The following is a 12,994-nucleotide window of genomic DNA, read 5'->3' on the forward strand; positions in this document are numbered from 1 at the left end:
TAAGCACCCCAAGGGGAACTCATAAATGGTCTCTGGGGTGAGATCTATCACCAGTTTTCAGAAATATGCATCTTCTGAAATTGTGGTGAGCCTTTTCCAAGCTTGTTAAATACCTTCAGAAGCCTGCTCACCAGCTAAGACTTTTTTCCTACTGTATGGTACTACTAAAAATATTTTTCAGTGACATTAGAGGAAAAGGGGAAAAAAATCAGTGTGCCTGTCTCTGAGGGGTAATTTAATGTATGGTCCAGGCTCAGGGATCCATTGTTGACACAAGCAATACTTTACAAATTACAATTTTCACAAGTATCCAAAATAGGAAGACAAATTTCAGATAAAATATCTTCATACTGACATTTTCTGATAACTTTCCAACAAATTGAAATCCATGGTGGTTCCCTAGGCATAATTTACCAGAATATATCAGACAGGAATTTTAGGCTGCATGCTAGGCTGAGGTGTTAACAGCTTCATATTCTTACTGCATTTCCCTATCTTCCATATGGCCAGTACCAGTACTTCCTTGCTGCCTCACAGCTTCATTTGAAAAACTGTCTGGTGCTGGAAAGAAGCAAAAATGTGGAAGACAATGAAGTGGGGGAAAACTGAGGTATTAAAAATACCCCTTCTGTTCCAAGCAGCATGTAATAATATTTATTTATGTGCTTGTGTGTGAACAATATATTAGAGAATACTTCACAGGTAGTTGTGCAGGCACAGAGCTAGTCAGATACAGATGATTAAATTTGACTGATTTGTCATACACAGTTTATGTAGCTTTCTTTACAGTTGCCTACATATATTTTTTCTTACTATTTTCTCTCCTTCTTTAGTCCTCCTGCTCTTTCGTGCTGTGTCCTGGCCTCAGGGACCATCCCTTGGGCTGTTCTGCACTCACCCAGAACTGGTCTCCTAATCCTCTTCACTTTGCCTGCAATCCTGTTGTTTTTTCCCCACACCGCTCTGCTCGCCAGCAGTCACAGTTTCAAAAATGGTCTCTATTTTCTCTTCCAAAATGTTCAGATATATTAGACCAAATAGCACTTACCTCTACTCAAGCCTGGGCTTTTGTATTACTGGGGGAGGAGTATTTATTTATTTATGCTTTTAATATCACAGGCAGAGAATAAAATCATTAAAATACCTCAATTTTCTTAGAATATCCTCCTCATAAGCCTGCAGTGGTTGCAAAGTGAGACAAAAGCTAGATAGCAAACTAAGGATGTTTTTTAATTTACTTTCCCTAATTACCAGCCACAGGTGCTGTGAGTCATGAAGCAGGGAAAAGGGAGCAGCTCATGGTAGAGGAACACACCGAGCTTCACCAGGAAAATGTCTGGAAGTGCTGTGCAAAGTGACAGGAAAAGGAGTTGGTGGGAAAAGTAGAAAAGAAAGATGAGGAGTGTGGTTCATGGAGAAACCAAGGATCTGTGAATGCAGGAGGAAGGAAGGAACACATTGTCAGTGTAAATAAACAGTAGGTGACACAGGCAGTTCAGGATACAGTAGATAATGTGGTGGGCAGGACAGTGTTAGCAAAGGATGGAGAACGTGATGGAGCTCAACCAGTGGTTCTGGGACTATACACAGCCTGCCATGAGCATCTTTCTGGCCTTGGGCCTGTTTCTTGCCACAGTTTTTCCCAGGCACAGCTGAGTGAGTTGGCAGTACCAGTGGTCCTGGGAAGCTTCAGGTCTATCGTGTGCCTAGAGTGCCCACGTTTGGTGGAAGCAGGTACATCATGCGCGTGAGCAGGCACTCCCACGCTTCTCAAAGCCTGCACTGCAGCAGCATCTGATCTTGGGTTATAAACTACAGCCAGGCTGATTCCCCAAAAGGTTACTTAGCCATTTATCATCTGTAAAATTCATTTCCTTGCTCAGAAACAGTCTTGATCAATTGAAATCAAAACCCTTTCTGCTGAATTAATGGAGCTCTATGTATTTTATTTCTTTTCTGCTAGCAAATTATCACTAGTGGAAAAACCAGGACACTATGCATTTCTTTGGTAATCCTGAAAGCTACCAACAAGTCCTGAACTAAGTTCTTACCTTCTTAAGAAGCTTAAGAATACTTCTTTTCATTGTATGAATTCAAAAAGAACAAACCCTGAGCTTTTTTAGCAGCTCCAGTTTAAATTGCAGGGCTTTGTCCTCTCATAAATGAGAATAAGAAACTCCACTTGAAAGAAATGCAGCACCTGAAGCTTAACTGATAACTGTGCTGTTACTATTTGAGATTCATTATTCAGAATATGAGAGTGCAGACCCACAATATCCCTTCATGATAGTACAGAGGACTACAGAAATGAGGGAGCTTCCAGGGAGTTCAGCTGTTCTCCAAAGATTTGTATTGCTCTGTAAAAGAGGATGTCTCCTACCTCCATTCTCTGCTGTTAAAAGGTCACCTCTAGCCTCCCCATTTATTGTTCCCTTTAAGGGATAATCTTTCAAAATTCAGAAAGACAGTTCAGAAGGCTGCCCTGTGTGAACCACCTGTGGTTTAGTGATCTGATTAATTAGTTCATGATTGAAGACAAAAGTGAGTTCCTCAAGTCATTTGAGTGTTTTTGAAAGTATTACCTCAGATACTAACTGTATGCCATCATTTCATGTGGTGCGTGGGAAGGTACTGAAACACAGTTTCTGCCACTTTGCTCCATTGTTTTTATAAAGTGTGAGTGGACAGAAGCTGTGCTAATGGAGATCTTGTCCAGTCTCTGCTGGCAGCCCTCAGGAGAAAACGGTGGCCCGTGTTTTTTCAGTCAGCTGATGACACTGACCTTACACTTAATTAATGTCTCAGCCATGAGTGGGTAATGAAAATGCTCCTAAAATATATTCATGATTGCATTTTAAAAATCCTTGTCTGCCAGAATTCTATATTTGTTTCAGAATCACTCAGTATTGTGATCTAAATGTTATAATTGCCCATTTGTTGTCCTGAACACAGCTAGCTCAGAACTTCATTAATCCATTTTAAAGCACTCTGATTTTGCTGATGTTGTTGGCTCAAGATCCAGCCTGAGGCTCTTAAAAAATGGCCCTTCCAACAGCAAGTGATTGATGACAGGATAGGAGGAAATGAATAAGAAGCCAAGAGAAGAGGTAGAAGGGCTGAGAACATGATGAAAAGTTAGAAAACCAGTGTCCCTGTGCCCAGGTCAGGCTGTGCCAACACTGACTTCAGCACATGGGTGAAGAACAGGGTCTCCTGTGCTGTCACACAGCAGTTTTGCACTATGGCTATGTGGGGCAAATTCTTCTCCATAGATAAAGGGTAATTTTAGTTATTATTTCTCATATATTATCCTTACATGAACTTGAGGCAGTTGGATCGTCTTTATATACAGCAAGAGAGATTCTCAGCAGCTGTACACTGGAAAAAACTACACTGATTTTCACAAACTGTGCCAGTTTACTCTAGCTGAAGATTTAGCCCAACTTTAGTAATTCAGGAATCACTAAGCAATTGAACAAGACCCAAATCTATAGTAATTTTCCACTGCCATTTTAAATATACAATACTGAACTTAATGGGAAATTTAATTATAAATGCTGAATTTATCCCCTGTATGTGACTTCAGTACATTCCTCTTGTTCACATACAGCAAACCATATTTTTTTTTTTTTTTTTTTTTTTTTTTTTGTTTCTGTCCCCTTTAATATCAGTGGTACTATTCACCAACTGATTGTGTAAGTAATCCAGTAACAAGTTGTAGTCTCTGAATTTGTGACTGACAGTCACATCAAAATAAGTGACTTGCTGTGAGAGCCAAGCTGATCTGGACATGCATCTCCCATAAGAGCTGTTGAAAATCTACTGAAAATGAAACAAAGAAACAAAAGCCTAAAATACATTACTATTCATAACACCTGCAATCATTTACTGTGATTGCAAAGAGGTGTATATATGCTGTGAATCTGGAAAACATAAGCAAAACATCTTCCTTTTCCACTCTGCAGTGCCTTAGTCTGGGCTTCTTATATTGGACCTTGTACATTTCCCATCACAGCTGACTGATTTGAATTAGGACAGAAAACCTGTTTTGAAGGTGTAAAATATTTTAAAATCTTTTAATATATAATTTTAAGTTTTTTTCTCAGAATGCTTTGCCATCATCACAGCTGGTACTGTCTGAGGGCAGATGTGAAGGAAATGTCATAGAGCCTTGTCAAAGCAGGCAACAAGGAGAGGGGCCAAGGACAGGCTTTCTTGAACTTCAGCAGGGTCTTCACTCAGAAAGTTTTCCACTAAAATTTGTGGAGAGGAGAAACAAGGGCCTGGCATCAGTCACATCACTACTGCATCCCAGTGAAAAATGGGAACTTCCTCTACTGACCATTGCCATTGAGATGGCTTAGACACTGAGGACAGCATGGCAATTTAATGTGTGAAATTGATTTTTGTTTCCCAAAGGAAAACCTGAGAGCTTCCTTGCAGAGACAATGCAGGAAGGATAACATTAAAGGAACTACAGTTAGAAAAAAGAAAAAATTCTCAGCCTGTTTCAGGCTTTAAATGCCTAAAATGTTAGTGCTGGGAAAAAAAAAAAAAAGAAGGAAAGGCTATGTTTTCTGACTTGTTCCCACTTTGCTGGTGGCCTTGATAGTTCATATCTATTCCTAGTTATCAGTTTGATCAGTTTAACCTGCAACAATTCCATAGGCTTCTGATTTTCCAAGGGAGAACAGTACCTGTATGGCCCCTTACCTTTGTCATAACCAGCACTGTTACACTGATAGAATTCAGGGGCATGGGAACGTGGCTCAGTGCCAGTGCATGACATGTTACAGATGACAGCTATTCAAATAATATTAATTATTTTGTGCTTGTACTAGAAGCCAGCAGAGGATCATGTTGACAGGCAACTTGCCAGCACCCCAAGCCCACTCATTTCACAGCTGTGGGACTCTCATGTTCCACTGTCAACCTGCACAGCCTGCTGCCAGAAGCCTTAAGGCAAAATTTAAGTTTTAAAACTGGAAAAGAGCAAAAATTGGGCATTTTTGTTTCTAGAAACAGAGTATTGCGTATGAATTAAATGTGTGGGATTTGGAAAGTGGATGAAGCTTTTCCTTTACTTAGAGTAATCACTTGAGAGTTCCTGGGAAATCCTCTCACCCAACTGTGGCTGTCAAAAATTTCTCCAAGGCATCAAGGCTTCCTCAGCAGTAAATGATGAGACAGGCATCTCAACATCATCCTTTGTTAATATTGGTATCAAAGCCCACCACTTGGAGGTATCTACCTTTCCCATTAACTGCAGGGAGGTGTGGACAGAGAGACAAAGCATGGGGCATAATTTAAGGGTGCAAATACTGAGATGAGGTGAATCCCCCCACTTTAGGTACATATGGAAAGAGTAAACAGAATGTATGAAGAGGCAGGGTCCCTAGAGCTAAGAATAGCATACAAGAGTCAGAGCTGTTACTTGTGTATTAAATAGCTATAGATAAACATGCACAAATATATTAATACAAAAGCATTTGGGAATTTCCAGTTAAATCAGTTATAGAGTGCAATAAGCCCCTTTCCTCTTCAATGCAAACTATTTTAGTAGGTTCAGTTACACTATACTAATTCGTGTTTGCACTGTTTATTTATTTATTAAGACTTGAATCCATAAGTTAATGTTTAAGTAATGAATTAATTATGGCATATTATGGGAGATACATTTTCCCATAGAAATCTGCTGGCACACACAGTATCATGACATTTAACATCACTAGAAGGCTATCTATCACATGCCATTTGTGTTTATCTCCCTGCTTCTCTGATATATATTGTATTTGCATGCACACCTGCACATAAATAGATATCCATATGCCTACCACATAATTCCATTAAGAATTGGGCAATGATTTGAAGTGGAAAGTACTTAAAATAAAGTCTGTTAATAATTTAATATGTTTTTAAAACATATAGTGATAGATCTGCATGAAGTGGGGCATTACCATAATACTCTGAGATTATTCAATGAGTTTAAGCAACTTCACTGTAAACCCATAGCATTTCATCATTTTGAGGCATGGGATTAGGTTTCATTTCAATATTAAACTCTGTTACATCACCCACAGCAAATACCACCAGTAAAAATAACTATTCCAAGCAGAAATTTATCACCAGCCTGGGACACTTGAAATATTGACACGAATATGTGAGATTTAAGGAAATACTTTGAATTTTAAAATAATATTGACATGGGAAATTAAAATGGAAGACTAGCTGTCCTTCTTAGCTGAGGATAAGGGGATCTTTGCAGCTCTCCCCCCAAGTTCTTTGCATGCAGGCCTCCTATTACAGGGCTGTGCCAAATGGTTATGGGCAGCACACTGCAGGAAGCATCTTCTTTTCTTGCCAGGATAATTTTGAGGGCAGTAAATGAAATACCTATGGCCAAATCATATTATTAGTTTGTATGCGTGCAAACTAAAAATAGATTGAAAGCAAGGAATACAAATCAATGTTTCTTAAGTCGCGTATGCAGTTGTCTTACATATATCTCTGAAGGGTATGTTGTTAATATGTGTAAGCCAATAGTTTTGGGTTCACAGTAATTGCATACTATTTATTTACAAATCTTCCCCAGCAGTATGTGCCTGTTACCTAAAGCGATGGAGCAGGTCCCGGTCATATGTCTGTCTCTAAACCTGGGCCAACAGTACATGACATAGCACCCACTGTGGCCTCTGCTCTGTCACTTTGCAATGCGATTCTATGTAGTTTTACTTGAATAACATAAAATAACATATATAATGTTATTTATGTTATTTTCCACGTGAAGAACTCCTGTAAACCTTGCCGTTTTGAAACTCAGTGAGGCAGGCGTCTTAGACAAGCTGAAAAACAAATGGTGGTACGATAAAGGTGAATGTGGACCCAAGGACTCTGGAAGTAAGGTCAGTCGCTACAGTTCGGGACCTAACTATCGTGTTCACAAAGCAGTAGAGGAAGTAATAAACAAAATGACATAGAAATAAAATAAGCAGCTGTAGACACAGAATGAATCAACTTTGGCCCATCTTGATGGCGGCCACACTTTAATTTAAGGAAGCACTATTGCATTTTAAAGTCTTCAGTGATATAAATCAACAAACATCATCCCACATATTCAGAGCATCTCTTGAAGAAATACAAAGCAGATTTTTGGGTTTGGAAGAGGCAGGTTAGATTAGCTGTTTCCTTCTTGCCTGGAGGGTATGGACTTTTCCCATTGACTGCTTAGGAAATGTCCCTTCACAAGTTCTTTAGGAGCTGGCCTGCTTTAGCAGTTTTCTGAGAAGAAGAAATGCTGGCAGAAAGGATTGCCTTTCATTGCTGGCCAGGAAGGTGGTGTCTTGCAGCCTTTGAGGATGTCCCCGGCTCCTTGAGGGCCAAGGAAAACTCAACTTTAAAGCTGAAAACTTGAACTTTGAAGTGAAAGGCTTCAGTAATTAATAGTTTCTGCAGTTTCCAGTGTTTATCCTAGTCCATACCCAAACAGGAATCCTGGCAGTTCCAGAGAACTGACAGCTCCTTCTCTTTGTGGAGACAGACCCAGAAACGGGTATTTTCTGATGGCTGGGAAACACCACAGTCAGTGCCAGCCCTGTATTTGAGGAGTCTGACATTTCTTCACAGTACCTGACTCCATGTCAGCCTCTGCAGCCACAGCTAAAAGGAAATAATGACAGGCACTGACTGCTTGATGCCTGCATGTTCCGAGACTTACCTTGACAAAATTAATGTGGGAAACAAGCTTTCAACACATTTTGCTTTTTCTGGCAAGTGCTTTGAAAAAAATGAGTGAAAATCATTTAAGTGGATGACAAAGTACCTGTAAATAACAGCTGAGAAAGCCTCAACCCATCACCTACATCAGGGCAGGTCTTTCTCATTCCTGCCTCCTCCTTGTTTGCAAGCACCATGGTTAGCAATTGCCACCAGAGGAACAGCCATCTCCAAGATACTTAGGCTCTTCCTAGCAAGCTAAAAAGGCACAAAGCAGAGCCCAGCTATAAACCCCAATCATCTCTGTACATCCATGGGAACCTTTACTGTGCTAATCTACTGATTGCACAATGAATAGTGCCTCTTTAAATTAAACATCCAAATTTTTTGCAGTCTTCATAAGTTAAAATGTCATAGAGATTACAATCAGAAGTTAAATACTCTCCTTACTTTAGTTAAAGATTATATAGTCTGCATAAGAATAAAGCTTTATAAGTATTTTAAGGCACACAATGTAGCATATGAAGTCAATCCTGAGAGAGTTCCTTGAGAACTATGCTGAAAAAGCACATGGATTTCAAGTAAAAAAAAATGTGGTTCATAACTAAGCAGTGAAGTATAGAGAAATGTAGAATAGTTATTTACTACAATACACCCAAGAAGGTGATTCTAAAATGATGAATATTTAATAATTTGCTAAAGAAAATCCTCATTTTTATCTAAATTATGAAAAATGTGTTAAATTGCATAAATTGATATTTAGAAGTATACTGCTACTGAGCTTAGTAGTCCATGGGCATGTTCCAGAACTGTATCTATAGTAAAATAAAACCAAAATACAATAATAGGTAAGAGGCAAATATATCACAATGTGTATGGTACAGTGTGCACTTTCAAAGGAAGTGTTTGTTCAAAGAAAGAACTTAAGCCTCACATGTTATTTTTGCCTGTCATTGAAGTATCAGAAGCTCAGTCTGGATCTTTTAAATTAACAGCAATGCCTATCACAAGTACAATTACTGTTTTTTTTAAAGATCAAGCAGAGTCTTGTCTGACATAAAACAGATTTCAGGATTCCAAGGCTTCTGAAGAGCTTTACATAAATGCAGTTTCGTATCAGTGCTGAAATGTCCCCTAAATAGACCTAGACATGTCATTGCTTAATTCTCCATGTAATGGAAGTAATGCTTTGCAGTAAGCAAGCAATGACATCCTGATATGTTGGCAATATACTAGAATATTTTTTTTATGCCAACCAGGAAAACTAGTTGCTTAAAATATATTTTATAGATCCAGATAGGTCAAATTTTGCTAAAGTATGTGAACAACTGTCATTAAATTTCAGCTAAACAGTGTTACTTGTCTATTTCTAACGTTTTAATGTGTGTTTTGTGCTTCTTGGGATCCATTTTCCAGGGTTAACTGTGTCACTTCTGTTTTCCCAGGACAAGACGAGTGCCTTGAGTCTCAGCAACGTTGCTGGAGTCTTCTACATTCTGGTTGGAGGCTTGGGCTTGGCAATGCTGGTGGCTTTGATAGAGTTCTGTTACAAGTCCAGGGCAGAGGCGAAACGAATGAAGGTGGCAAAGAGTGCACAGACTTTTAACCCAACTTCCTCGCAGAATACCCAGAATTTAGCAACATATAGAGAAGGTTACAACGTATATGGAACCGAAAGTATTAAAATTTAGGGGTAGGACTTAGGGCCTACTACAGCGAGTGGGTGATGCATCTTGTAACGCAGTGTTGTGACATGTCTGTCTAGTGGTGCTTGCTTCTGAACAGAGCTTCATATTTTGGAAAACTTCAGTGCAAAGTGGTTCAGTTCTTTTGGCTGCAGATGTACAGCATATTATTCTATGTTGCTAATAGACATCTGCATTGCAAGGAATTTTTAACATGAAAAATACATTTTGAACAACTCAAAGTTGTCAAATCAGTTGAGAGATGACAACTATTTTAAATAAGAAAGTATATATCCTGAGGGCCAGATTTTAAGTACTTGATTGGAAAGTGTATTTTCTGAAAGGTTTGCACTCTACTAGTGACAAATTGCTGCAAGCCTGTATTATTCAATATTGGCCCTATCTGTAACCAAGATTTAGGATAGGCAACATCACTGAACCATAGTTAACCTAATGGAAGAAAAGGCACTGTTACAAGAAGTCTAAATGTTGTTTTACCTTCTCTCCCTCCTCCCCTCCCTGTTCCTTCACCCTCCCTTTGATACATGTTTTGTGCTAATTGTGTGGCTATTTTTTTTTCTCCCCACAATATCCTGCTTCAGGTCAACTTTTGCCCACTGTAATATTCACAAAGAGTCACTAACCAGTGGATAGAACTTGATTATCATCCTCAGCTTTCAGTAACAAACCCCCCTACCTAGGTCAAGACTAGTGTATTTTAGACGTTCATGCAGTGATTTTGGAGGTTGAAGCACTGATGCTGCCGAGCTGCATCCTGCATAGCTCCCCTGAGTAGGTGTGCAGGGATGGTTTACTAATGTACTTGCTCTCATCCATACAGTGAGTATCTTGCCAACTAATCATTAGACAAATCAACTCCATGACCTTTGGAAATGGCATGCAGCAGCAAATTGAGCTTCTAAATATAACTTTTACGTAGCTCCCAAGCTATGCTGGCTGCTTTATAAGTGAATGTGCAGCTAGCACCCTACCCGGTCATGCTAGAGCTCCCTTGCCCTTACAAATAGCAAGCCACATGTCTCCTCTGTTAACAACTTTCTTCAGCTACATTTTCCTGAGCCATCCATATATAGTGGAAGTAGAAAACACAAATTTAGGGAAATGAGACAAATAATATAGTACTAATGTTGCCACCTAGAAGAAAAAAAAAACTTGTAGGAAACAATTGGAGATGCACTTATTATTTTTTATTTATTATTTATATAGCGCTGGAGTAGACGGCGCTGTACAGTAGGTGAAGTGTGCCAGACACATAACAGGTCCCTGTCCCGAGGAGCTTACAGCCTAAAGGCACAGCCCGTACAGTACCGAACCATACAGTACAGAGCAAACACAGAGTGAGCAGAGAATGCTGTTTGAGCATGATAGCTGGAGCGCTGCGAGGAATAGGTGGGTTCTCGGGGCGCGAGGGAGGGGGCTGGCTGGGAAACTGTCCCCTACACACTGTTCTGTGGGATTTTCTTTTCTTCCTTGTTCTAGAAAGAGTCATGACTGGGTATATTCTAATTGTCACAGAGCTACCAATTTCCCCACGTTAAAAAAAAAAACGAACTGTCAGCTATGCACTTTGTTCATAGAGAAAATGTGAGGCACCCTATGTGCCAAGGGGACTCCAAGAGTATAGACCAGTGTTCATTACTGTGAACTGGAAAACAGGACTTCCAGATGCCAGTATTAATCTCCCAAGTCCACTCCCTACTGTCAGTAATAAGGGTCTTAAAAAGAAGTAATCCTGTGCACATCATTGTGCAAAATGCAAGTGAAGGGTGCATTTTTCCTTTAAATTCTTTAGTGATGTGCTCACAACTGAGAGTGTCCCCAGGCTAGTATAAAAGTAAGAATCCCAGAAAACATATTCATTATCAAGTTTACAGAGTGCAGTGCATTCAAAATACAGTCTTAAAAAAAGCAAACAAAAAAAATTAAGCTTTCATTCAAAGACTGACCTGACCCAAACTGGTTGAGCATGCTAAACATGGCATGACTTGACAATCCCCACAGTTGCCAACCAGCTCTGTTATTCCATTGCAACAGACACTGATTATACTTGCAGGATTTTTTTTTTTTGTTTTAGTGTTTTCTTATAATAAAAAAATAGAGCTAACTGAGTTTTGTATTTAAAGGAAAGATCATAAATACCTTACTGTAAAATCTGGATTTCTGTGGGACTTGTAACACAGGGTTTAATTCCTATTGGAAAAATATACTTTAAACAATACAAAAAAAGATACGAAAATGTTGCATTTTATTTTACTGAAAATTCATTTTTAGGTCAGTCAAAACTTCTGATAATTAACAATTTAGGGTTCAGACATTTAAAATTCAAAAAAAATCACTAGGATTTTTAACAAATATTTACAGACTTCTGAAATTCTTTCTGCTTATTTGGCAGAAAAAATTATTTTGGCAATATTTACATGAAATTGAGAAATTTCAAGTGAACTTCTTATAAAAATGCTTATGCTCATATGTGGGAGACTGCCAAGGCCCAGTCATCCTCTCCTGGCCACACTGGCAGTGAGAGTTGCCTGTGTGCCACACTGCACAGGGGGACTATGCCATCTGTTCATACACGTGCTAGTCATAAACCCCTGTTTAGCTGGCAGCATTACAGAGCCCATGATGATGGCTGCACATATTTCTGCAGAAATATGTCTGTCTTACACATTTTGAAAACTTTGATATCTTTTTGGTTTTTTGGTTTTTTTATCCAAGGAGTAAAGAGATCGTATTGGAACTAAAACTCACTAATATGGAAAGTTGCCTGGTGGTTCTAACCTGCATGAGTAACCAACACATCTGACTTTTTAAGCTAACATAAAATAGTTTTAATGTTATATGTTTTAAACTAATATAAAATAGCTTAAATAACCCTCCTGACAATTAATATTCATTACCCTGATTTTTATTTTAGTTTCATACAGTCAAACATGAGTTACCTCAGGGAAGTTCACCCTGCCTGCAAGGCAGCTGAAAATGAAAATGAAGAACTAGTCTGTATGTGTGGACTGGTCTATATGATAATGGACTAGTCTATATGTGTGGGATAAAGACTTTCAGAAGCACTGGCAGGCAGTTGCATTTGCTGAAGAGAGGGAAGAAATTTGTTTTAAGGAGGGAACAATCCTTTGCTCCTCCTCCAGGCAGCAGTTTCCCATTAGTATTAACCCCTTAGTGTACAAGTAGAGCTGATACCGAGAGCAGTGAGGAGTTTAACATCCTTCTGTTCATCTGCTCTAAGGCAAAGCCCTGCTGAGTTCCTCACCCCAAACCCACAGGCTTTTGAAGGGGTTTTTCCAGTATCCAGCCAGCCTCCATCACCACCTTTTCATGGTCTTCTCAGTGGGCCATGAAGCTCAGGAACCAGCTTCCAGCTCTGCTGCCTTCTCTTGTTCGCCCATCCCATGCTGCTGTTTATAACTAATGAATGAAACTAATTACAAAACTACAAAAAGCAATGAAAAACATCGTTATTACAATTAACTACAAAAAAAGGTGAAGTGCTACAGGATGGCTCAGTAAGTGTGTAATGTACTTATTTTGACTTGTATAGTTCCAATTTCATAGTCAAGAAA

General features: G+C 39.1%; 1 protein-coding gene across 4 annotated transcripts in view; it reads left to right on the forward strand.

Moving 5' to 3' along the window:
• The window catches only part of GRIA4 (glutamate ionotropic receptor AMPA type subunit 4), a 211,437-nt gene that overhangs the window by 194,416 nt on the left and 4,027 nt on the right, over positions 1-12,994 (forward strand). The window contains exons 14-15 of one of the 4 annotated variants that reach the window (XM_053969883.1): positions 6,788-6,902; positions 9,159-9,293. In XM_053969883.1, the coding sequence (XP_053825858.1) occupies positions 6,788-6,902; positions 9,159-9,293 (250 nt within the window). Of the gene's footprint in view, positions 1-6,787; positions 6,903-9,158; positions 9,407-12,994 lie in introns of all 4 variants that reach the window. The other 3 variants (XM_053969885.1, XM_053969887.1, XM_053969884.1) reach the window with 3 other exon arrangements.

The sequence above is a fragment of the Vidua macroura genome, chromosome 2, assembly GCF_024509145.1.
Source record: "Vidua macroura isolate BioBank_ID:100142 chromosome 2, ASM2450914v1, whole genome shotgun sequence".
Lineage (NCBI taxonomy): Eukaryota > Metazoa > Chordata > Aves > Passeriformes > Viduidae > Vidua > Vidua macroura.